At 44.0% G+C, this 26606-nt stretch overlaps 1 protein-coding gene across 2 annotated transcripts in view; it reads left to right on the forward strand.

Moving 5' to 3' along the window:
- Positions 1-9406: 9406 nt before the first annotated feature.
- Positions 9407-26606, forward strand: part of TNFRSF21 (TNF receptor superfamily member 21) — a 69195-nt gene continuing 51995 nt past the window's right edge. Inside the window, exons 1-2 of one of the 2 annotated variants that reach the window (XM_021692044.1) lie at positions 9440-9572; positions 9730-9912. In XM_021692044.1, coding sequence (XP_021547719.1) covers positions 9826-9912 — 87 coding nt within the window. In that variant the 5' untranslated portion in view covers positions 9440-9572; positions 9730-9825. Of the gene's footprint in view, positions 9913-26606 lie in introns of both variants that reach the window. The other variant, XM_021692042.1, reaches the window with a different exon arrangement.

The following is a 26606-nucleotide window of genomic DNA, read 5'->3' on the forward strand; positions in this document are numbered from 1 at the left end:
GTCTGACATTCACTGGTATTCACTGGTATTCACTCAAGCTAAAGCTTCTGACCCATGAAATTTCAAGTTCTACCCTTCTCAGAGATCTACAGAGATAACACTCCAGCTCTTAACCCTGCTTCCCCATCCTTAAGGTCTGTTCTCTGTCTTCCAAATCCTTCCGTCTCAGCCCACTGACAGAAGAATTTGAAAAAGAAGCAATAGAAATGAGGGTGTGTGTGTGGTTTTTTTCATGGTTAGTAAATAGATAAATTATTATATTAGGGAAACAGTAATTTAATGCTCTAAAATGAAACTCATTTTTATAATTACTTCGAAGAGAAAAATTGCATAAAATACCACTTTAGCAACCAATAAAATCTTGTACAGCCTTTGCTTTTTAAAATAGTAAACAGCTCTATATTAAAGACAGAGTTTAACTGATTTGTGGCGTTAGACACATAAGTAGGATGGATTTTCAAACAACACTGTTCATAAGTCATTTCTAGAAATGACTGCTTTAAGATAAAATATCTATTGTGCTCATAATTATGAATTCTTTATGTAGCATGAGTTTTAGTGCTGTGAAGAGGAAGGGCTGAAACAACATTTTTGGTTAAACTAAGTCTTTTAAATATTTTAAATATTTCAGTGAAATGATTCTTTTCCAAGCCAACTCTGGTTGTCCATTTTGCTTGAGAACAGACTTCAGATTCAAGCAAATTACTTCAATTGAGCTTAAGGCATAATATGTATAGGATATCCTAAAATCTTAATGCAGTTTTAAGCTTTAATTACTGGAAAAGTGTATATGTTGCAAACAACAATAACAAATCATTTGAAATGTTATTATTTCAATTATTTTACCTTTATGAATTTTGAATAATCAATTTTTTTTTTTAATTTTCTTTTTTGTTTTGGTCAATGTTTGCCATCTTCAGTTAGAGGGACAAAAATTAAAATTAGATGTGTATTATTCTAAAAAACAAAAAATGTCAGAACTGTACCAAAAAAGTTTAAAAATTAAACTTTCAAATGTTTTTTGGTAAGTTTGTAACATGTATACTTCTGCAAGTACTGATGTTTGAAACTGCCTTAAGACCTTTGGGGCGCCACTTGGAAAACACTCTGTATAGTAAGTGCTGTGAGGAATAAAAGTGAAAAAGATTTAATCAGAAGGGGAAATTTCCTCTCAAGAAAAAAAATCCCCTTTTCCTCAGCTCAGTTGCTGCAGGCAGGGCACCAAAGACCAATCATCTAGAAAACCATAAAGGCCTTTGAAGGGGTGAGGCAGGGTGTGTGTCGGGTGGGGAATTGGGATATGAGATTATATTACCGACATTTCCATCACTTAAATGACTCTGGATCCAGTTTTCTCTTGCTGATGAAGTTGTTTCTCCATCCATTTGTCAGAGGCTTTTAATGCTGCCCTTATCATTTATAAAAGCTGAAAGAATGGTTCACAAGAGGTGCTGCAGTATCTATCCGAGGGATCTTCTACAACCAATAACCTACTCTTGTGAGATAATCTATGTATTGGCTAAGCGGGTGAGCTATGAAGCCATAAGACTTGGGCTCAAATCCTGTCTCCACCTATGTCTGGGTATGTGACCATAAGCAAGTTACAAAACCTCTATAAGACTCAGTTTGCCCACTGGTACAAAGGGGATGATGAGGGACACCTGGGTGGCTCAGTTGGTTAAGTGTCTGCCTTCAGCTCAGGTCATGATCCCAGGGTCCTGGGAGCCTGCTTCTCCCTCTCCCTCTGCCCCTCCCTGCTGCCTGTGCTCTCTCTCTCTCACTTTGCTGAAGTGATTATTCCTCTCATTTAGTTATTCCTCACATTCTCTCTCTTGTACAGCCTTTGCTTTTTAAAATAGTAAACTCTCTCTCTCTCTATCAAATAGATAAATAAAATCTTAAAAAAAAAAAGCAAGAGGGCTGATGATTTTAATAATACATACCCCAGAGGTCTCCTGTACGGATCAAATGAAATAATGCATGTGAAGGGCTTCTATGGTGCCTGGTATATAGGAAGTGTTCAATACATGTTGCTGACTGTTAGTGTCACTCTGATTACAGTGGTCCAAACCCAGTCCCTGCTCCCATCATAAATGGAATCAGGTTTCTCCATTTGAGGTTGGCAAAAGGAGAAGACTGCTCCTTTGTTTTGCAAAATGCCTAATTGAAAGGCAAGGTTCTCAGTGTCAAGACAAAGGAAGCTAAAGAGCTGTACATAAAAAGTAAAGTATTTCTTCCCGAGGATGTATAGAGTTTTCCATGCAAAATAATTTGGGGTTCTCTTGGGATGGACCTTAGAAAGGTTTGGAGAAGTGCAGGGAGGCTGGGAAGAGGAAAGATGCTATAAAGGACTCGTAGAGAGGGCTGGCCCAAGAAGCAAGGTGGAAATCTTTAGGAGAGAGAAGGCTGCTTAGCTCAGACTCCCTTTAACAGGCGAATGGACTTCATCTAACTTTGTGTTGTGCTCCTGATCGTAACCACTACACTGCAGGGCCTCCCTCTGCTGGAAATCTCTTTCTTCAGGCCTTCCCAGATGGGGTCCCACTTGAAATGAATCTTCACTTCCTATACTCTACTACTGCACTATATTTGCATCTCATGTAACAATTATTTAGTCATTCAGTGAACATGCATTGCATAATCTGTGTGCCAGGCTCTAGCCAGTTATTTAAGGCAGAGTGTCAAAATCTGAATGTATTTCTTTGTTTCCAATAACATGTCTCTCAATAGTATTGCCAGCCCCTGAAGGCAGAAGTCACCATTATTCACCATTGTATGACTTACATTGCCTAGTATAATGCATTGAACATAGTCAGTCCTCAATAGATGTTTGCTGAATTGAATGGAATTAAATAAGAGAGGTGAAATATTTAGATGAGTCTTGATTGATGATTTCAACTGGTAGAGATTCCAGGCAGAGAAAATGGACTCCACAAAATCACTTAGGAAAATGCATGGTGTGTGCTAGCAATAGTGAGAAGTTCTTATTCTCTATAGCTAAGGGAGTGGTGGAGGATGATGCAGAAAAGGGAGGATGATGCAGAAAAGGGAGGTTGAGGCCATGCTGTAGAGAGCCTTAAAGGCCAAAACAGATATTTTATACTTAATTTTTCAATCAATGGGGAGCCATCAATTGTTCTTCAGCAAATGTGAGGAATAACTAAACCCATGATTTAGGAAGCAGACTTTGGCCACGGTGTGTAAGAGTGTTCGGGCAGATGAGCTAAAGAGAAGTAGGCCAAGAATCACACTAATTAGTTCGTCTAAGCAAAGATGTTAAAAACTTCGATTAGATTATAGAGAGAAATGGAAATAGATACAAAGGCAGAGGAGACTTTGGTAAAGTACGGGTCTTAGCATGAAAGTAGATGCGAAGGTTGGGAGGTGGGAGAGAGAAGGCAAAGAAAGGGAGGAGGCAGGGATGGTTTGGGAATCCAGGCCTGCGGATGAGAAAAATGTGGTGCCATTAACAAAAACAGTGATTGCAAAGAGAGGCATTGGTTTATTTAGGAAAGAAATGGAGAAATGTAAGGGTTTCTTTGTTTATACATTTACTTAATTTATTTATGTATTTAAGGATGAAGGTCCTTGGATATTATAGGGATGGGGAAAACCAGAAAAGAGAGATTTTTGAGATGCAGGGGGAGAAAGAGTCATGATTTTAGAGTCAGGAGTGGTGAACTCAAGACCATAAAAGAAAGCATCAGCCTTGGCAAGGACACGTGCTTCAAGGACTGAAACGAAATAACAACAAAAGAAAAGGAGGCGAAGTCAGAGAACTACTCAGGCTCATGGAGAAGCTTACATTGCAGAACCGTGATCAGCAAGATGGTCTGACAAGGGTGAAGGGGCCAAGGTGGGGGGAGAGGATTTGAGGGAAAGAGAAGCGTAAGAAAAAAGCCCAATTGCCACCACAGAGCATGCTCACTGTAACTACTTAGTCATTGAGTGGATAGGAAAGTCAGGCAGAGAGAGCAGGTGAGGAAAGGTGAGGAGCCAATGACTCGATAAATCCCAAAATGGGAAAGCAACTCCTGAACAGAAAGGAATTGTGCTCCATCGTGCTCCCCCCACACCTCCCTGCATCTGAGCGGACTTCCTCCTCCCCAAGTACTTTCTTCTTCAATCTTGTCACCTTCAGACTTTAAACAACTTGAACCCCTCTGGGCCAGGAGAAAGTATGCTGTTGGAGCCAATTAGAATCCTAGGACTTCGGTAGTCGAAAGAACCACAAATGATCACTTAGTCCATCTTTATCATTTTGCACATCAGGGAGCTTAAACAAACCCAAACAGACATAGAGCAGGGCAGTACCTTGTCCAAATTGGCACAGCTGGCTAATGCCCGAACCAAGATCAGGAGTCACATTGCCTGTTGTAACTTTCTTGACACTACATTGCATTATATCAGAGTAAGCATTTTTTTTTTAATCTGTTCTAACCCCAAATTCTAACGTGTCTATGAAGAAATATTATACTTTCCCATCTTTCTGTAATTAGAGTAATTTATGAAAGATTATCCTCTCAAAAGGGGACTGGAGAAAGGGAGTTGATTTTTGAGAACATACTAAAGGATAAGCACTGTGCTAGGGATTTTACATATCTTAATCCATTTATTTCCTCATATCACCACTGTGAGCTAGTTATGTCTTACAAATGTAGAAGTTCAAAAAGATTAAGGTACTTTCTCATACCCACCCAATTAATAAATGGTATAACAGAGATTTGATCTCATGTCTGGTGACTCCTCAAACTCATTGTTTTTCAATTAAACTATTAAATGTTAAATATAAAAATATAAATATATTTTATAAATATATATGATATCTAAAATTATATAATAATATATTTATAAATATATGAATATATAAATTAAATATAAAACTATAAAACTTTCTTATCAACTCTCACATGAAGTGAAAAATTATTTAGGGCCCTGGGTGGAAAACTTATGGCAAAATGAAAACATTTTAGGCGTGGACTCTTAAAGTGCATGGATGATGGGCAATTCAAGGTGAGCCCCATTTTTCCCAGTGCCCATGTTCTCTCCTTCAGGGAAATGAACTAATTTAATCACCTCACTATTCTTGGGAGTGAGACCAAGGTGTCAGACCTTCAAAGGATTGTCTCTTATTTTTCAAATCACCCCTCTCTTATCATTCAAGAGAGAAGGAAGCTTCTGGAACTGTGCCTGCTTTGCGAGTCTATTCCCATTTGATCTTATCCAAGAGTGCCTTCTTTGTAGAATGTCACCATGGAGACTTGATCAAACTTCATGCTCATGCACTTAATCTTGCAATCTGTTGCTGAATGGCTTATATTCCCTCTTAGGCCAAAGAACGGCAAGCTCATAAATGAATTTTTGAGGGAAACAGAGCTGCGGACAAAATGTTTAACCCAAGTGTGGGACGTGGCACTTTGGTAATATACAAGATTAAATCTACTGTTGCATCACACAATGCAGGATGTTTAAATTAAGGCTTGGAAAAAGAAAATGTACAATCAGGTGTGTTAACTATTCTGCTGCTTGTCAAATTTTCCAAGTTTGTTTCACTCAACCAATATTTACTGAGTTAGTTAAATATCTTGACTCTTGGCTATGGAGATATGAAGAGGATTAAGATACAGACTTTGGCTCCAAAGAGCTCAAAATTTGTCTAAGGACATGGAGAGGTAAGCAAACTATAGTATCATGTCATACATGTTGTAACAGAGCCATCTGGGAAAAAATGAGAGGCAGGAACAACTAAGTCTTTCCAAATGAGGGTATAGAAGGTGAAGGGAGGACATCACGGAAGGCTTCTTAGATGAAGTACCACTTGAAATTGGTCTTAAAGGGTGGATTCACAGGAATTCCAAAGCAGAGGAGGGAAAATAAAAAGAAAACAAGACCTAACAAAGGTCTGGAAGAATCACAGGGACGAGGTAGTCAAGAAACACAGTGATCTAATGGGGTTACTATGTAGACCTTGGGGTCTGTAGGGCTTGGCAACAATGGGGATAGAAAGCTGAGCTGGGTATAGGAAGTAAAGGCTCTGTGTGTCACATTTGTGATGTTTACTCAACCTTGTGGGAGCGGCGAGGGTTGAATCATAAGCAGAGTTCAGAATATGAAGTTTTTTTTAGGACTTTGAACTTCAAATTGGGAATAATGAGGGTTCCTTGTTGGGCTTTTGGCAAGGGAATGACATGATCAGACTTGGGTTGTAAAAAGCTCATTTTCCTTAGGGTGAGAAGAAGAGATTTATTGCAGAACTGAGAGGTCCAGGCAAAACCAGAGGCAGGGATGTCAATCATGAGGTTTGTATATAGGTAAGAGGCGGAAGGGATATATAGGAGGAGCAAGGGGGAAAAATTTGACATAGAATCAGATCAGAATTGATTGAGATAGAATTAGAAGGTCTCAGTAAAGTTTGAATAGCAGGGGTGAAGGATAGCTAAGATATAGTCAATGGGAAGGTTTTTCAGAAGACACACATGACCATTCTGCTTGCCAGAAACAGGAGTCTGGTGCAAGCTTAGGAGCACTGGAGGCTGGGAAAGGTAGTCTTTTATTCTGGGCAGCTGCATGAGAGTTGAAAGAGGTGGGCACCTGTAATGGGGGTACAATAGCAACCTTTACTACCCACACCCACTATACTATTTCCCCTCCCTGAGACTGTGAACTCAAAAACAGGATCACTTCTTATTATTGTTTGTGCAGTATCTGACACATAATAGATACTTGGTACATGTTGCAATGAAAGAATCTTGCTGTTGCTTAGACGAGTGTCATGCTCTTCTGCCCTCTGAGCTTGGCTTCAGCTGATTCTTTTACCTTCTGCGTGCTCATATCTATTCCTGTCAATTCCTGCCATTCCATCACAAGGATCAGCTCAGGATGTTGGCCGTAGAGCAGTCACAGCTCAGAATGTGGACAATGCTATTTTCATTATAAAAACTGAGTACTGACATTGTTGAAAATTGAAAATTTATTAGAACTGTCCAAAGTGTGCAGGATAAATAAAAGTATAAGGCAAAACTGAAGGCAAGATGGTAACTTTGGTGATTTCTCCAGTGTCCAAATATGTAATAAGGATAACTAAATCCTTGTTACATAAGACAAAGAAAGACAAAGAAATGGACAAATTGGAAGATTGAATAAGCAGATCGTCTGGAAATACATTAGGGAGAGAAAGGAATCAACGATGATTTTGAAACTAGAAGACTAGGAGAAATGTATAGCACTGGCAGAAATTTTAAAAAAGCCCAAAGCTGGAATGTGTGTAAGGAGATGAGGGCTAGAGAGTGATATAATGGCAAAGATACGATAAAGCTAATCCTCATGGATTATTGGATTTCCCTCCTTTCCCAGAAAATAAACATGTCTAAGTGACCATATTGAAAATGTGGCAATGAGTTAATCACTAGTTGAAGAATTTTTACAGTGAAATAAAAGCATTTATATATTTTAATTCAAAGTAATAAAGTTTCACACCCTGATAGATTCAAATTATTCATAATCCATTTATGACTCGTATAGAGGGACATTTGCTTAAGTGTTAGTGGTAAACAGGATTGAGGGAATTTTTCATCCCACAAAATGGATATTCAGTTTCAACCTGATGTGATCAATACTACGTCAGGAAATGATAAAATTCCCAAGTGGTGAAAGCACAATTCAAACTTCTTTTGGGTATTAGGAAGAGAGATAGTTAAGAAACGACTCCTCATGCCTGCATAGTAACCCAAATTCTAAACTTGAAATTTGCTAACTTCATGGAGCACATCAATCAGATCCAACTTCGAGTAGGTTTGGTTGTAAGGAGTTAAACGCACAGCTAACAGACCATTGTTTTCACCCTCCACCCACCCCTTTTTTTTTACACCTATGTAAGTTCTTTTTAAAAAACATGATGATATTGACCAGTCATTTGAATTTTTAAAGAAATAATTAAAACTGTTATATATGGAGACCCAATAAGTAACCCTCACTCTTTTGAAATCCTGGAAGTAGCTAGAGACATTCAAGTCCAAACATTACGGTCTCCCCAATGCTACATATTTAGAGATATTTTTTAGAACTTCTTTGGATTTCACCAGAGGTTATATATTATGGCTTTTCCTGCCTCCAATATTTATGGATAATCCTTTTCTTTACTAATAGATGTTTGAAATAAGAAATTGGAAGGAATCTTCATATTTTTTATCATCTTCGAAGTATGCACAGAACAAAGGCCAAAGCACAATATATTCATCAGAAAATGAAGAGTTCACGCTGGTATTTTATAGAAGGTTATCTTCAGGAGTACTGGGGTAGTGAGTCTTGAAGCTGGTAATTGAGAAAGTGTGTTTATATGGAAATAGAAGAGTCCTGGGAAGTTAGACTAAGCCCAGTATCACCCGGGCTCACAAATGACTGGTGGGCTGACATGGTGAAAGTGGTAATTTCAATATAGCATACTGTGAACTGTCAGTAGCTAGATGATGGACACCACCGTCCCAGACATGGTGGTCATGGTCAGGGGACTGACTCCCTGCAGGTGAAACAAGGAAAGGGATGCCAGGTCTTAGCTCACATTCAGAAATGTAAGAGATGTCAACCAGCCAAGATAATGTTCTGGTTGTTCTTACTTCTGAAGCAGCGTGCTAACTTCCTTCCTGCCCACCCACAACCCACAAAGACATTTGAAACTCAACTCAAAAATTTTAACGCTTTTTGGGGGAAAGAATTTTTTTTTTTAATCTCTGTGATAATCGGATTCAAAACACTGGATCCTTAATTAGGAAGATGCACCTGCCTACACATTTCAAGGATTTCCAAGGCCTCTCAAAGACCACCCACGGACCCAACTCCAGGCACTCTGAGTTTGGAACTCTTACTCTGGACTTCCTTAACTGCATTCATTAGCCTAGAAGTTTTCAAACTTTGCTCCATATTAAAAATCACCCGGACAACCTTTAAAACCCCAATTCTCGGGCCACACTCCATTTTCGATTAAATCAGAATCTCTGGGGTGGGACCATTCATACATGCATATGTTTTCAACTTTCTAGGTTTGAGAACCAAGTCACCGGTATATTTTTGGCACGCAGTTGATCTAAGTGTTCCACGGTCATCGGCTGTTTTTAATCACTGCCGTCAAAAACAGCAGAACGGCGCCTGTCGCAGAAATAATTTACTTAGAATCATCTTAGAAAAAAGTAAGTAAATTTGGGCCAGGGGTGTGCATACCTCCGCAGCGGTTCCTCTGGGTCAATAAGCTGCTGCAATTTCTTCAGCCAACGCCAAGGGGCACCCTCTCCCTCCTCGCTCTACTTGGAACGCCTTCCCAGTTCCGATCGCACAAAGAGCCCGGCCTCCTCCCGGGTGACATCACAAAAGGCCGATTCCCCCGCCCCTTCGGCGCCACCACGTGTGTCCCCGCGCCCCGCGGCCACCCGACTCAGTCCCTCGCCGGCCGGTCTGGGCAGCGGTGGAGGGTGGTTGGCAGTGGCTGGAGGCTTCGCTATGGGAAGTTGTTCCTTTGCTCTCTCGCGCCCAGCCCTCCTCCCTGGTTCTCCGCAGCCGCTGTCGGAGGAGAGCACAGGGAGGCGCGGGCTGCAGCGGCCGCTGCTTCTCCCCGCCCGGGCGGCCGCGCCGCTGGGCAGGTGCTGAGCGCCCCCGGAGCCTCCCTCGCCGCCTCCCTCCTTGCCCGGCTGCCGCAGTGCACATGGGGTGTTGGAGGTAGATGGGCTCCCGGCCCGGGAGGCGGCGGTGGATGCGGCGCTGGGCAGGAGCAGCCGCCGACTCCAGCTGCCAGGGGGCCACGCGCCCCGGGCGCCCCTGCGAGCCCCGGGCTCAGCCATGGGGACCTCCGCGAGCAGCAGCACCGCCCTCGCCTCCTGCAGCCGCGTCGCCGGAGCTACGATGATCGCGGGCTCTCTTCTCCTGGTGAGCGCGCTGGGGTACCCGGGGCGGCGGCCGCGCCAGAGCCGAAGGCGCCGCTCTTCGGGAGCGGGGCTGGTCTCCGGGCGGGGGCTGCGGGGAGGCGAGGGGTCGGCCCGGCTGGGTGGGGAGGGAGGGGGGCTTGCAAGCAGGGGAAGGTACCGGGTCGTTTGGGGGAGCCACCAGGCTCAGCCGGGACTCTGGAACGAAGGCGAACTGTTTTCCTCGCAGTCTGGCTGCGCTGGAGGAGGCGCTAGAGGTGGCCACCCGGCTTCCTGCGCATTTCAGGGCTTTCCCCCCTACTCGGACCCCTGGTGCCCCGACCCCTCTCCGCACACGCCCCCGCCCCGCCCGCCCCCCCCCAGCCACCGGCTGCTGCCCGCTCCGCGTGGTGTGGGGCCGGAGCTGCTGTGCCGGGCGGCGAGGGCTGGCGGCGGCGGCCGCTTTGTTGCAGCTGCAGTGTCATGTCGGGATGCTACCGCAGTGGGAGAGTGGTACCCGTGCGCGCCGGCCGCTGGAGACCCGGGTGCGTCCGCGCGGTGCATTCCCGAGCAGGGCGCAAAGCCCCTCCCCCACCTCGCCTCCTTGGCTCGGGTGGGTCCCAGTTTCTGCACGCCAAAAAAAAGAACCCTTAGTTAGACCCACTCTCAGGCGCCTCCAAAGCGCCGGCTCCCCGCCAGCCAGCACGCTGGCACTGGAGTGGGGGGAGGGGGAGAGGGATCCACATAAAGGAAGATGAATTTCTTCAGTCTTTCCTATCCCTCGTTTACCTGTGGCCAGGCAGGTGACCCTGCAAAGTGGAGCAGGTTCCTTCTTCAGCACTCAAGCTGCATTCAGCTCCAAGGCGTGTCCTATACCTCTCCACCCCCCCCCCCCCCGCCCCTTACCTGGTCAAAGCCTGAAACCACCCTTGACCCAGAACTTATCCCCAACTTCCCACAGATCACTTCCCCTTTCCAAAAGTTAAAGGGGAGGGGCCGAGTTACGTGGAAGAAAATTTATTTGAGATCAAACCCTTGAGCCACCATAAGCTTCCCATGACTATCTTTTTGTCTCTTCAGGGAGGACAGAGATTCTTAGCTGAAACCCAAACAAAAACAAAAGACAAGAGCCTATTTTCACGGCAGGGCTGTGTAAGGGAAAGGCAGGCTTGCTGTCTCCTTCCCAAAAAGGGCTTAATGCCTGGTCAGCCAAGATCTCTTAGATCCCAGGGCATTGCAGTTGCTATGGCCTGGGAATTCATCCTACAGACGCTCTGGTTCCCTGTGTGAGTGTGTTTTAAGGGGGAAAGAGAGACTAAAGAAAACTTTGGTGCTGTTAGCATTTATAATGAGGCAAGTCCCAGTCTCCTTTCAGAGAGTCTTTTCTGCCCATTTATAGTAATGGCAAAATCACGATCTATATCCTCCAAACAAGTGTGGGGGCTGCTGAGCAGTAAGGAGGGGGTCTCTTCCAGTAGTGAACCTGGATTGACAGTGTTGGTGTGTAGAGAAACCCATTTCAGTCCCTGGAACACTGACTCTAACATCAGTGGAGTTAAATCAATCCTTGAGTTTCCTCCTTCCATCTACTACTCTACCCGCCCCCCCATGCCTGTCCCCTCCCTCCAACATATCTGATTATGACATGCCCCACAGAGTCCATTCCTAGATTAAATCTTAAGTCAGTGTGATATTTCATTCATTTTACAATTGAACATGAGATAGGTGTTTCAAAGTAAGGTCTCCTTGTAATGAAAGTGTAGGTTGCTTTAACCAACTGAGAAAGAGCCCAGTTCCTTTTCTTAAATCATTAAGCTCAGTTTATCTAAAAATTGTGCACTAGATTTGCAACTAAAGACCTGAGAATTTAAGTTTGGCTGTCTTTTAAAAAAATGAAATTTGTAATGGAGCTTAGAAGCAATCTCATGTTGTTAACTAAATAAGAGTCCTTCTTTTCCTGGTAACTAATAGAAAGGCTCTATTTCAGTCCATGGAATGACTTGGGGTTGACCCTGTTGCCCTGAAGGGTGACGGAGAGGGTGTACCAGGGATCACTAGGGATTTTGCTGTAACCCTGAACCAGGGTGGGGAGACAATGTCTTTTCTTCTTTTCTATCCCCAGTTGAAAGCTCCAGTCCTTAGGATAGACATTGCTCATGTATAAAATGATGCTCTCATGATATTAGTATAAGGATTATTTATCCCATTGGGATTCTTAGCCATGTGAAAATGACAGACACCAGGCACTGGAGCCCAGCTAAGCATGGCAGGTGCTTAGAACACTACAGGTGGGGCGGGTGGGGGGCGGGAAGTGGGGAAGTTAGTGCCCCACCCATATATTACAGTTAGATTAAAAAAGAATAAATTCATTAAAATGTCCTGTTTATTATGGCTTTCAGTTACTCTCATTTTTCTAGTATCTTCCTTTTTGTGACAATATTTGTTATTGTCATCATTTTTGGCACTTTTTTTTCCTTATGATGACCGACTTTCATATGGCTTTAATAAGCTTAAAAAATACGATACCTAACATACAGTGTCATGTATATTTATATATATATAAAAATTACTATGTGTCAGATGCTTTATATACAGTATCTCATTTACTCCCAACAACTCTGTGAAGCAGGAAGGTGTTATCTCCATTTTACAGATGAGAAGATGTAGGCTGGGCAAACTTCATTGGTTCGTTGCCGGACACACAGCTTGCCACTGATGGTGCTCGGGCCAGGAGCTGGGAGCGCCTGACTCCTCAGCTCATGCCCTTGCTCCCTCCTGTGCCACATTACCTATTTCACAACTCCAAATTGCTAGACTATGAAATGTAGCAACAGTGAAGGCTCACTGGAGCAAAGTTGAGACTGGTGGTTTGGTTTGTTGCAGAATATTAGAATTACATGCGTGCCTTTGAAAGAAAGTGTTCTTGCTCCTTGTACTTCTGTTTCTGATGAGTTGGGGTGTGTGCATGATACTGGGAAGTAAACCACAAACGGAAAGATAAAATGTTATGTGTTCCAGGCCAAAAGTCTGGAGGGAAGATAAGGGAAGCCTTTAAGTTTGTGCCAGTGTTAAGAAATGCCCTAGAAGGGCTTGTCCAGCACGACAGGACACTCTCAGAGACGTCTTTTGCCCTCAGGGAGCTTGCTTTGCCTGGACCCCTAGAGTGGTGGCAATGAGGCAGTCAGAAGAGAAGGGAACCATGATGGATAAGGTTCCATGTTCGCAAACCTACACCGAGCACCCGCTCTGAGAGGGGCACTGTACTAGGCAGTGGGAACCCAGGGATGAATTAGGATTTCGATCTTGCCTCACAGGCACAGTTTTGATGGTACATAAAACGTACTTGGCTATCAGTAGTGACGGTTGGGTTTCATGAGCAGACATGGAATCAGTGGATGAATGTATTCAAAGTAATACACAAAATGTGGTTGATGTTAAAATCTTTAAAGTACTTAAGGTAACTTTGGGCTAGTATAGTCGGTTTGAAAGCCAGCAGAAGAAAAACCTTCCCGAGTCTCAGAATAACATGCATTAGCATTGGTGGGGAAAGCCACTTATACTCGGAATCGGGAGGGCAGACGTGTCCTGGAATGCAGGATTTCTGACTTATCGCATGAATCTCCGATCCCTGTTGTCAAATGTATAGTAGAGGATCAAGCTTTCTCCATCTGAACTGTTTCTAAAGGCATATGGCTGAATCCGCCTTTAGGTTCAGCCCAAAACAAACAGACAGACAGACCTCCAGTATAAATAAAATACACAAGCAAACCACATCAGCAAGAAAAAAAAATTCCTTGTGATGGAGTGTATACTATACTACCTTACATTGAGGAAAAAACCTAAATAGACGTAGATCCACCAACCAGCTAAAGGACATATTTTAGTGTGGCTACATTTGCACAAAGGCTACCAAGCTGGATGTGGTTCCAACAGTTAATGCCCCATTTTCCAGGACAGGTTGCAGAAGGCGCCTTCTCCAGGTGCGCCTGATTGGATAGAGGCGAGGAGGTGTGGCCTAAGTAACAAGTGGTCTGTGTAGTCTGTCCATTCGTAGATCAGAATGTGGAGACATCACACTTGAACTGCACCTTTGACTCCATCTGTGAAGATGAGGGGTAAAACTTCTTTGGTGACTCCGTAGACAAGCTGCAAATTGGTTTAGTACTCCGCCAGCCGTTCATAAAGCATACTTGGCTTAAGGAAACTTGGTTGGTTGATTGACAGATTGGTGCTGGGAAATGGTCAGATGCATCGCCGGCTATTCAGGAGCCAGTATGAACTGAGTGACTTTTTACTGCATAAGTGACAGTGTCTCTTTTCCAGTAAGCGCTAAACGCTGTTGGCCTTCTTCCCCCAAACAGGCCTGGCAAATTCTGGGGAGGTCGGGTCACCGGCAACTTCCTGGAAAACTCGGATGCTTGCTCTTCTGTGACAGGAGGAGCCCAGGGTATGTCATCACCTTTGGGCATGTGCCCGATGACCATTTGAAGCTGATTCGGTCTGGACCATCAGGCGCAGATACGTGTATTTGATGGAATGAAAACAGAAGCCTTAATAGGAGTCAGCTTGTTCCCCCAAATTGAATCCCAGTTTAGCCTGAGGACACTGGGCTTTGTTGCTGTTGGGATAGTGGCTATTGAGCTTTGATTTTTTTTTTTTTTTTTTTAAGGAATGGGGGTGGGCAAATCATGAATAAATACAGGCCTTGTCCCAGTGTTTGTATTTGTCAAATACCAAAAAATAAACAAGAATCCTAAATTGGCTTGTATGCTGCCATCTGGCTTTCCTACCAGCTCCCATTTCCAGCCCTAGTCCAGGGGCCGGGCAGAGGTTATAACCAGGGAGGCACTCGGCAGATGTCAGGGAGTGTGTGCTCACCTCGGCTGCAGAGAGGTGGGGTGCGGTGATATTCAGGCTGTTGATTCAAAGCTTATATTGAGGCTGTTGAGCTCATTCTTCTCGAGAGGTGGAAAGTCCGCCAGGAATGGTTCATTCTTCCTGGATTCTGGCTATCTGGATTTTTTTTTTCCCACAGATGTCAGCACATGGCCTTGTAGAGACAGATGCTTGCAGTGGTGGGAAAGTTTGCTCAGAGGGACCTCAGGTGGGGTGGGGCTGGGCCTGGTAAGGTGAGGAGTCAGGGTACTGAGCTATATGTAGCCCCATCTCCTCTTTAGAAGATTGGAAAATTATGCCTAAGGCTTTGTTCTAAAGAACAAAACCAAAACAACAAAAAAGGAGAGGGGGCTCCGTAAGCGAAGTCCTAGTAAAGGCTCATTCTCTGATCTTTACACAATTTTCCCGTTGCTCTTCTGCCACCAGAAAGGCTTGGCGGATCAGCTGCTTGGAGCTGTATGCAGGTCTGTTTTGGGAGAAGAAACATGAGTTTAATGGATTTAGGAGGGAGGAGAGGAGTGAGTCCGTGTATCCTGGTATCACATGAGAGCCCCTGTGGATTCAAGACGGCTTCAGCACTGAGAGCCCAGAGGGGAGGAATATTAATGGCTGTTAATATTAATCATTTATATTGAATTACTAAACTCCTATTTACTGAGTACTTACCACTGACATTGTGTTGAATGCCTTCTACAAATGATCTCAGTAAATCTTTCAAGTCCATGATGTAGTAGCCTTCGCCCCATTTTATAGATGAGGGTTTGAGGTGTAAGAGGAGTTATGGTCGAGCATTTGGCAGCTTCCAGAGAGAGGATTCATTCACACATTTAGGTCCGAGTGGCTTGATACACACTGCTTTTTTTCTGCCAAGTTGGGGTAGGGGACAGATAACCTCAATTTACTGGAATTTTGTTTCTTTTAATTTATTTATTTTTTAAGATTTTATTTGTGTATTTGAGAGAGAGTGAGAGAGAGAGAGCAAGGACAAGCGGGGGGAGGAGCCGAGGGAGAGGGAGAAGCAGACTCCCTGCCGAGCAGGGAGCCCGATGCGGGGCTCCATCCCCGGGGCTCAGGGATCATGACCTGAGCCCAAGGCAGATGCTTAACTGACTGAGCCACCCAGGCGCCCCTGGAATTTTGTTTCTTGCTAAGGGAATGGTTCTACCTGAGAGCTGAACATTCCCTTTTTCCCCGGGAAGCAGGTCGGCTCCACGATGGCGCTTGGAAGTTTAGCCAGAGGAGCCGATTATAAAGTGAGAGCAACCTGTGTGTGTGGATTGAAAGCCGAGGGTGTGGAGGCCCTGGCAAGCATTTTCCTATGGTGTGCCTCTGATGGGCGATGGTGCCATGGTTAAGATGGAAAGATACTCTTGCAAATTGAAATGTTAAAAATAGGGAATGGATGCTTGCTTTCCTGCTAGTCGGGTCATTCTGAAAAATATTTGCTTAGTGAGTAACAGTGTGACATGGGTTCTGCTTAGCAAGGAGTTTTCACTCACTTCTCCTGAGAACTTGAGGACCAGGGTCGGGTTTTCTTTGCTGCCAGCCTGATTATTTGTATAGGATTAGTGCAAAGGTTTGCCTCATCTGTTATTAGTCTTTACTTTGTTAACTTTTTGGGTCTCATAGAAACTGGTCTAACGTCCCGATTTGCATGGCCCCCTAAGTCATGTTTTTGTGTGTGGTTTATCCCACTCACTTTTTAACATTCTCGTAAGCAGGCTTTTAAACTTGCCTCTTCCTAGATTGCAGATGCTGAGTAGACTAAAGAAAGGCAAAGAGTGAGAAGAGATTTAATCACTGGTTCTGGGAAAGAGGATGGAATTCTGCTTTCCCAAAGAACTCATGAGACGAGACCATTATTTGACTTCATCCTAGGTATGGCCAGGTCGGCATAACCAGGATTAAGAGAAATGGGGGGCAGGGGATGGAGAAGATTCAAAGGCACATGGTGACAGGTCTCCAGAATAATTTAACTGGTTATTATTCACTCCTTGCTCTTCCTTTACTTCTGGGAGTCCATGGCCCCTCTCTCCTCTTTGTTTGAATCTTCTGTATTTGGTCCAGGAAAAAATACCAAATTAGACAAGGTTTGAGTGTGCTTCATTCCTCATTTTGAATGCTAGGGCCAATGTTGTTATCCCCACTTCAGCTTCTTAAAGACAACATACAATGTGCTATTCATCTTTGTGCTTTTGGCTTGATGCCCTGACACATAGTAGTTAAGCAATAAATGATTGTTGAATGAATTCCAGAAGGATTTGCTCTAAACTAACTTCATTCATTCTAGACAGGTTAAAGGGTAGTTGGATCTTGAGCTACATCTCAATACTTTGAGCTACAACTGAAGGGTATTTGAGTTATTAACAAAGAACATTTTAAACTCAGGCTAATTGCCAATGAAAAGAACCTAGTGAATATGAATTTCTCTTCCCAATTCATTTTTATTCTTTGACATTATACAAACATTTGTGTACAGTTAAAACTAATGTGTACATACTTGCTTGTATTCTGCGTTTCTTTATGTAGCTTTTTTATCTTACAGAGATATATTTACATTTTTCATTCAGTTTAACAAATATTTCTGGTGCATTGCTAAATTATATTGCAAAATGTCAGGCATTGCAAAATGTTGGACTTTGGGTAAATGATAGTAGAAGGCCACTCGTGATCCTTCGCTTTTGGAGTTAATAGTTTATCGAGGATGAGAGAAAAGGTGATGTTCTGGAAGAGCCGAAGGAAGAGTGTACCAGTGAGAAGGGACAGCATGTACAGTGGGCCAGAGGTAGGAAAGAGCCTGTGTGCTCAGAGAGTAGAAAGAAGGCCATTGCGGTTGGTGCTCAGGGAACAGGGGCAAAGGGAGTGTGGATTGAGGTTGCGAAGCCAGGCAGGGGCCAGATAAGACAAGCCCTTCAAAGGTCTGAACATGTCAGGATGTTGCTGGCCATACAGTTGTAGGCAAGGTTATAATATGGTTTTATTTTTATTTTTATTTTTTTTAAAGATTTTATTTATTTATTTGACACTCAGAGAGAGAAGCAGGGGGACAGTCAGGCAGAGGGAGAAGAAGCAGTTTCCCCGCTGAGCAAGGAGCCCGATGCGGGACTCAATCCCACGACCCTGGGATCATGACCTGAGCCGAAGGCAGACGCTTAATGACGGAGCCACCCAGGCGCCCCTATAATATGGCTTTAATGAGATTTTTTTTTTAAAGATCACTCTGGCAGTTCTGTGGAGAATGGATTGGAAAGAGGAAGTGGAGATGCTGGAGGCCAGTTGGATTCTTTTGTAGTTAGCTCAGGGTGGGGTGGGGGAGATGATGGTTCTGGGGGGGGGGGGTGGCTGTGAAGACAGGGATGACTAGATAGATTTTAAAGATTTTGAAGATCTACTGCCAGTGAGACGTGAGAGGGCAGGTGTCGAAGGAAAGCACGACCGCTTTCACTCGGTCATCAAGGCTGACTCCCTGGTTCCTGAGCTGAGTCTTTGGTGATCTCATTACTTTGAAGGGCAAAGCTGGGGGAAGGGTGGGTGGGCGTGGGGACCCCAAAATTTGGGTGCGTGTTAGTAAGTTTGAGGTGCCTGTGATTCCTGCAGTTCAAGCTTTGGGCCTGCCGTGCCCCCGTCTTCCCCTGGTTGGCCGTGGGTGGAGCCATCCTGCTCTTGTCGGTCGCTTGGGTTGTTGTCAGTCGCTTGGGTTGTTGTCATTGTTCTGCAAGCCAGCAGCGCTGATGAAGTTGTCTCTGTACAGATCAATTGCTCTTTTTCCTTTTGGGTTGTTCCCAGAAGTGAGGTATATTTGGGGTATATTGCCCAAAGTGGATTGCTGGGTCACAGGAAAGGAATGAATGGTTTTATGGGTGTAGCAGCACATTGCCAGCTTGTCTGTAGAAAGACTGAATTAATTTAGAGTGCCACCAGGAACTCTAAATGTGCCTTCTACCCCACAAGGCTGCCAACACTGGAGTTTATCATTTTCATTTATTTGTGCTGCTTTAATATAGATAGGTAAGGGTCCTTGGCTGTGCACACGTACATTTCAGGAGTTGCTAGGGATGTCATAAGTTTATCCATGTGATAATTACCTTTGTAATTACTCATGTCGTCCTCTGGCTCAACTATCGAGTGGAATTTATGTTAACCTCATTTACATAAATTCTTTACATTTTTGGTGATAAGCTTTTATTAGCTGTGTATGACACACATTTTTTTTTTAAAGTAGGTTCCACGCCCAGCGTGGAGCCCAACATGGAGCTTAAACTCACGACCCTGAGATCGAGACCTGAGCTGAAATCAAGAGTCGGACATTTAACCGACCCAGGCGCCCCTGGCATACATTTTTATACTCTACTTTTAATACTACATTTAATATCAAAAATTTAGGTTAACATTCTTAAACCTCTTCTTTTTTGTGTCTGAGAGTATCCTTTGTTGCCATCGGTTCTGTTGACCGACAATAATCAGAAATTGATCTCTTTACTGATGGCCTAATTCCTGTTACTTGGAATTTTATATCTGATCTTTTTAATGTTGGGTTTGTTGACTTTTCTGGACATCAGCATCATGTTGGTGGTGGAAACTGCTTCCGTGGGTTCTGCAGGATGTTCATACATCTTGCGTGAGTAAAGGATTGTATGGCCAAATACTTTTGGGAGATGCCGGATTCAACAAAGTCACTGTTTTCTGCAGCCCCCCTGCTGGGCCTCCTGGAGCCATCAGCAGGCTAATATTAATTGTGCCTCTTTGAGGGCTGCCATCAGGAGCATTTCCTCTACTTATAGGCCAGGGCTTGGTAAAGTTTATCTGTAAAGAGCTAGATAGTGGGGCGCCTGGGTGGCTCAGTCGTTAAGCGTTTGCCTTCAGCTCGGGTCATGAGCCCAGGGTCCTGGGATCAAGCCCCGCATCAGGCTCCCTGCTCAGCGGGAAGCCTGCTTCTCCCTCTTCCACTCTCCCTGCTTGTGTTCCCTCTCTCGCTGTGTCTCTCTCTGTCAAATAAATAAAATCTTAAAAAAAAAAAAGAGCTAGATAGTATTTTCGGCTTTGCGGGCCTGGTGACTTCTGTGGAAACTACTCAACTCCGCCTTTGTACTTTATTTTTTAAATTTTTTTTAAAGATTTTATTTATTTATTTGAGACAGAGAGAATGAGAGAGAGAGAGCACATGAGAGGGGGGAGGGTCAGAGGGAGAAGCAGACTCCCTGCCGAGCAGGGAGCCCGACGCGGGACTCGATCCCGGGACTCCAGGATCATGACCTGAGCCGAAGGCAGTCGCTTAACCAACTGAGCCTCCCAGGCGCCCCGCCTTTGTACTTTAAATGCAGCTCTGGGCGGGGCACCTAAAAGAAGGGACGTGGCTGCATTGCAGTAACACTACATTTGTGGACACTGAAATCTGAATTTCAAATTCCCACGTGTCACCCAATTTTATTCTTCGTTTGATTCCCACCCCCTGCTGCAACTTTTTTAAAACGTGAAAGTCGTTCTTCACCTGAGGGCTGTAAAAAAGCAGGCAACTGGCGGGAGTTTGTTTGAAGGTGTTTCATACACCGAGGTCCTCAGCATCCTGTGGCACTCGGTCAGGGAAACTCACTCCGGAAAGTGCTTGCTGAGATTCTGCTCCATTTGTCTAAAGTGCACTTTATTAATAAGAAATCCTTTCTCCTCTCTGGTGCTTCCTCGTTTGCTACATATTGTTTGTATGTTAAGCCTTTTTTGAAGATTTTATTTATTTATTTATTTGAGAGAGAGAGGGAAAGAGAGAGATGTGGCGGGCAGAGCCCAACTCGGAGCTCGATCCCATGACCCTGAGATCATGACCTGAGCCGAAATCAAGAGTCAGTCGGCTGACTGCGCCACCCAGGCGCCCTTGTTAAGTCTTTTTTGAAGTGTTGGTTGGCCCTTGTTTGTCTTTTAACTCATCACCATGCAGTCTGTATTTTGTTTGCATTTTTTGTTTTGTAGAAGGCTCCAAGTCTAGTAGGGGATGTTTCAGGATGACAGCTTTTTAAAATCTGGAGTCTCTTGATACACTTCTCAGGAACTGGATATTTGCATTTTAATTGGGGTGTTTTAAAAGATTGTCTAATCCCCAGCGCCTGCGTGGCTCAGTGGGTTAAGGGTCTGCCTTCGCCCAGGTCATGATCTCCAGGTCCTGGGATGGAGACCGGAGTTGGGCTCCCTGTTCAGTAGGGAGTCTGCTTCTCCCTCACTCTCTCTCAAATAAAAAAACTAATCTTAAAAAAAAAAGATTGCCTAATCCCAAAGGAATGAAGCTAAACTACAGTAATATGCTAAGCAGAAGGAGTGATCATTAAAATAACTAAACTATATGGGGGACTTGGGTCACGCATGTCCCACCTGCTTAATCTGTCTTAATAGTTCTGAAAACAATCTTAGGAGGGTAGGTATTACTGTTATCTACACTGTACTGATGAGGAAACGGAGGACATGGGTTGGGTCACTAGCCAAGATCGCCCAGCTAGGACCTGGTAGAGCAGAGCCTGCTGAGCACATGCCAGGCTAAAATAGGTTTGGTTGATGCTTTCTTGGCGGAACTGCTGTGCTGGCTGGTGGTGTTAGTTTTGCCTTGGTTTATATGCAGATTCTATAAATTCTTAGTGAGCACAGAAGAGTATTTCCCCCTAAACCTTTATCACTGTCTAGTTTATAACATGGCTTCTCCATGTAGGTGGGGGTCCTAGCTTATAGAAGTAGCCGTTGGCATGGACGGAAGGCGATCAAGTCCGAGGTCCGAGGACTCAGTGCCAAGTGTCACCAAATTTTATTCTTCGTTTGATTCCCACCCCCTGCTCCTCTGCATTGCAGGTTCCAGGGAAGACAGCATCCGGGTTAAGTCGTGCCTGTTTTTTTCAATTTCCCAGTGTGCCCTGAGCTTGCCTCCTTCCCGTCCTGTAGTCAGCACATTCTAGCCTTGGTGTTCTTTATATTCTCCGGCATTAACAGCAGTCCCTGCTTTTGCCTTAGCAACAGAAGCCTTTTTTAAGTCAGGGAAGATGATAGGAAATGCAAGAGCTGACCAAATTTATATAACATACGTAGGAACAGTTCCGTTGGAGTTTTCCTTTTTATACCCTTCTTTTTTTCCCTTGGAATCTGGAGAACTCCCAGCAGTCAGGGTCTTGTTATTGTAAATTTAATGTAATTCTCAGAATAAATGGTCAGAAATTCTGGGGGTGCCTTGCCTGCCTGGCTTTTTTGCCTTTTGATCATCGGTTGGCATATTTTATGGTCACTGTCCTGGGAATAATTTCCTTGCCTTATCTTTGTTATAATATCACGGTAACTGAGATCCCTCTTAAAATATTAGTTTTATGCACCATTAAACATTTTCTATAGCAAAGTCACAGTCAGTCTTCCTGCTTGCCCATTATGAATAGACAAAAGTTTATCACTGCCTTGAGTTTACTCATTTTCCGTGAAAAATTATTGGAATTCGATACAGAACAAGAAGGGCATAAATGTGTTGTACTCATCAACTGCAGGGAGTGTTTTCCCCATTTGTTTGAAGGATGAGGTCATGGGATGAGAATCGTTAAAGATAAATAGGCATCAGCAATCTGACATGTGTTAGCACATCTGGGTGCTTCTTGTCTTCAGTCCCATCCCAATGCCCTAGAGGACAAATGGCAACAGGACCGCTGTGACAAGGGCCACCACGGTGCGTGTGGAAGACTTGGAGGCCTTTATAGTTGGTCATTTTAGAGCTACCTTTTCCTTCTTTTGAAATTTGCTTTGTCCTGGGGTTTACCTTTTGGTTACTCAACAAGTATTTATAGCCCTCCTACATCCTATACAGTTTGGGATGGTACACTGTTATTTGGTGGTTTATCTGTTAGTGTCGGTGAAATCAGTGTCCTGGATAAATGAAATTTTCCAAATAACTGAAGTTTAAACCAGAACAGAACATAAATGACTTCTGAAGAATAATCTCATTATACTTCTCACAATTCCAAATATCAAGTTAGTGTCATTTTTAATAAAATGAAGGGGGATGTTTTATTTTATTTTTTTATTTTTTATTTTAATGATTTCTTTTTTTTTTTTTAAGATTTTATTTATTTATTTGACAGAGAGAGACACAGCAAGAGAGGGAACACAAGCAGGGGGAGTGGGAGAGGGAGAAGCAGGCTCCCTGCTGAGCCAGGAGCCCGATGTGGGATTCGATCCCAGGACCCTGGGATCATGGCCTGAGCCGAAGGCAGACAATTAACAACTGAGCCACCCAGGTGCCCCGAAGGGGGTTGTTTTAAATTCTTCATTACATGTGCTTGTCATCGTAAGCACCCTGCTGAGCATAATTCTTGTAAACCGGTTATGGATCTGTTAAAACAGTGATGTGGCCTTAGGGTCTTTGGAGGGGAAACACATGTTTGGCCTTCTCCTGAAGGGTGCCAGGCAGCTTTATCCCTTTAATTATTACGGCTACACTGTGGAGGCTTTTTGGTTTTTCTCACACTTGCTCTAATACTTGTGCTCCAGCAACCTCTTCTACCATCACCCTTTAATTTGTTGCTTCTGATTATTTATGGTCTGCAAATCCATTCATTCAGTCAACAGACACCTGTGAGGTATATCATGAGTCGGGTACTGGCCTTGGGGACTTGGATAGCATCAGTATGTAAAATAGACTCTCTCCTTTGCCCTCATGGAGCTTGCGGTCCAGTTGGGAAGACACACCACACCAATAAATGTACAACTCTAAAATTATGGTAGTCATATAGGAAGACAAGGGAGGGGAGAATGTGAAACCTGTTTTGAGTTAGGAGGAGGAGGGCAGGGGGGATCTTTCCCTGGAAGAGTTTGCATTTCATCCTAAGTCCTTTGTGAAACCATTGAGTTTTAAGAGGGGATAAAAGGATCAGATTTGGTGTGTGAGTTGGAATGGGAATAAGGGAAGCCAGGAACTCAGTACTCATTGCTAGACTCTAGAGGAGGTCTGAGGGTTCCTGTGAATGGACTCCTGGTCCCGGCATTTTTTTGACATTTCTTGGGACTGCTCAGAGCAGGTATTGGCTGGCTTTTTTTCTGTAAAGGGCCAGATAGTAAATATTTTATATCTGTGGGCCATGTGGTCTCTTTTGCAACTATCCAGCTCTGCCGTTATAGTGTGAAAGCTGCTATAGGCAATACCTAAATGAATGGCTGCATCCAATAAAACTTATTTACAAGAATAAGTGGCATGTGGGACTTTGTTTGCTGACCCCTGGCTCAGAGGCTGCTTTGTTTATGATTTCCATGGTCTTCATTATTGAGGTGGTTGAGCAAGGAAGGAAATGCAATCTATGCGGTTGTCCCTGGCCTTGAGCTGCTTATAATCATTATGGGAAGATAAATATATGCACCTACGAGGCCATCAACAAACATTACCAGCAAGATGTAATTAGGCATCGAGATGAAGAATAGAAACAGGAAATGTGATGAAGAGTTTGCTCATCTGCTTGGAATCTGGGTGTCTTAGGAGTAATTGTAAAGCCTTCGTGGAGAAGGTGCAACTGGACCAATAGTCGCAGACACCTTGAAGGGTAGAGTTCAATGTGACCTAGTCCAACATACTAATTTTACACGCAAGTAAGACAAGGTCCAACTGATCCTTTTTTTTTTTTTTTTTTTTTTTAGGTTTTATTTATTTATTTGACAGAGAGAGACAGCGAGAGAGGGAACACAAGCAGGGGGAGTGGGAGAGGGAGAAGCAGGCTTCCTGGTGAGCAGGGAGCCTGATGCGGGGCTCGATCCCAGGACCCTGGGATCATGACCTGAGCCGAAGGCAGATGCTTAACGACTGAGCCACCCAGGTGCCCCCAAGGTCCAACTGATCTTCAGGCCGATCAAAACTGGACAAAAACACGTCTTTTGTTTTCTAAATCTTTGCCCAAGTATTCTTTCTTATTCAGGTCTGGTCCTCCCACAGGCTGAGAATACTTATATAGTAGATTCATATTAATAGGGAGGAGGGGTGTGAATGAGAGCTTCCAAGTTATGGGTTATACATTTGGGTTTTATACATTTTGTAGGGAACATTTTTAAAAAAAGATTTTTTATTTATTTGAGAGAGAGAGCAGGGGCAGGAGCAGAGGGAGAGGGACAAGCAGATTCTGTGCTGAGCGTGGAGCCCGACGTGGGGCTCGATCTCACGACTCTGAGATCATGACCTGAGCCGAAATCAAGAGTTGGACACTTAACCGACTGAGCCTGGGAACATTCTTAAATATTGTTTTTTGAACTTGATTCCCCCCCCCCCCAACAGCCCATTGCTTCACCCCCAGAACTGTCTTTGGGGAGGACGTATACATCATTTTAATTTTCTTAGAAACCAGAGGCTTGCCACCAGGCTAGTAGGAAAAGTTCTAGTTTTAGACCAGGCTTCAGGCAACTAAAAGCCTTTAGGAAAATAGCTTCTCAGGTGCCACCCGTGTCTCTGTTAAGAGAAAGGGATGTTCCCACCTCTTCTCTTCAGGAGAGTTTCGGTGATGATGAAGAGCCCAAGGAGCAGGTCCTCCAGCTTTGTAGCTCAGATGGGTTTTGCCATTAACTTTGGAATTGGAGTAGACCTTAGAGGTAGGTTCCTCAAGTGCAGTGATTTTCAAACTTGTTTTAGGAGTAATCCTTTCTTCAAATGAATTCTTACTTGCCCCCCTCACCCTCCCTTAGCAAATTGGTAAATTGAAGCTGCTGTGTTTGAGGCAGAAATGGGAGTTCGGAGCCCTACCTCTTGACCCTGCCATGGGCCCACAAGTGCACCCTCTCGGCTCGAGGGGTAGCCTCGAGAACGGTGTTCTGTCCTGTGCTCTCTTGAGTCCAATTTGAAGATGATTGATTTTTTTCCTCTTTCTCCTTCCATAGGTAATCATTCAGCAAATCTAGCTGCCCTGACCTCTCAAATCTGTTGCTGTCTTCTCTTTCCATGGCCACCCCCTTCATCCAAGCTGCCCCTGACTTTCACCTTCTAAGTGGCGTTTTCCATCCCCTCCCCTCCAACCACTTTCACCTTCTGCTCTGCTGCCAGTTAACTTTTTTATTCACAACTGTGTTTATATATCTCTTCTCCTCCACCCCCCTATATAAAGGAAGAGTGACTTTGGGGTTTGGATTTCCAAAATTTCGGATTTGGGATTAGGATCAAAATGTGGAGCCTCTCCAAATTTAACTATGTGGTCACTGTGTTGCATTTGAGGGAGAGCCACATAAGCTTTTTCGTTCCTGAGCTGAGCTTCATTCTGCTTCAGATATTTTCTGTGGGGCTCCCTCTGCCTAACCCGCCGTCCTTTCCCCCTGCCCAGAATTACATTCGCTTCTCTGTCCTTGAGAACGACTCTAAACACTTCTGTAACGTCCCTCAGCTGGGAAGCACCTGCTAACCTCCCCCTCACAGGACTCTTGTGTTTCTCCCCATCAGTAATCTCAATTCTAATTAAGTAATTCCTGATGTAATTAGGTGTTTCTGTCTGTCCTGCTTTAGAAGGTGTACTCCATGGGGCTGGAATAGAGTTCACAAGGTTCTGTTGTCAGCCTGTGGCATAGTGCCTTGCATACACGTAGTAGGTCTTCAATAAATATTTGCCCAGTGCATTCGTAATGCCTAGTTTTTGCACAAATCTCCTTTCTAGTGTTCAGTCCGGGTGAGCTGCTGAGGCATCATTGTTAACTCTGTGTAGGAGCTGGAATTGCCTCCTGCAACATGTGGTAATGAAAGGTCCATTTATAGAGCCACCTTGTCTAAAGTGGGTTACTTCGTATGATGCAGTTAAAGAGCCCTGGGCTTTGCTTTAGTTAGAAACTTGATCGGTTATTTTCAATGAACCAAGA

The sequence above is a fragment of the Neomonachus schauinslandi genome, chromosome 8, assembly GCF_002201575.2.
Source record: "Neomonachus schauinslandi chromosome 8, ASM220157v2, whole genome shotgun sequence".
NCBI classification, from domain to species: Eukaryota; Metazoa; Chordata; class Mammalia; order Carnivora; family Phocidae; genus Neomonachus; species Neomonachus schauinslandi.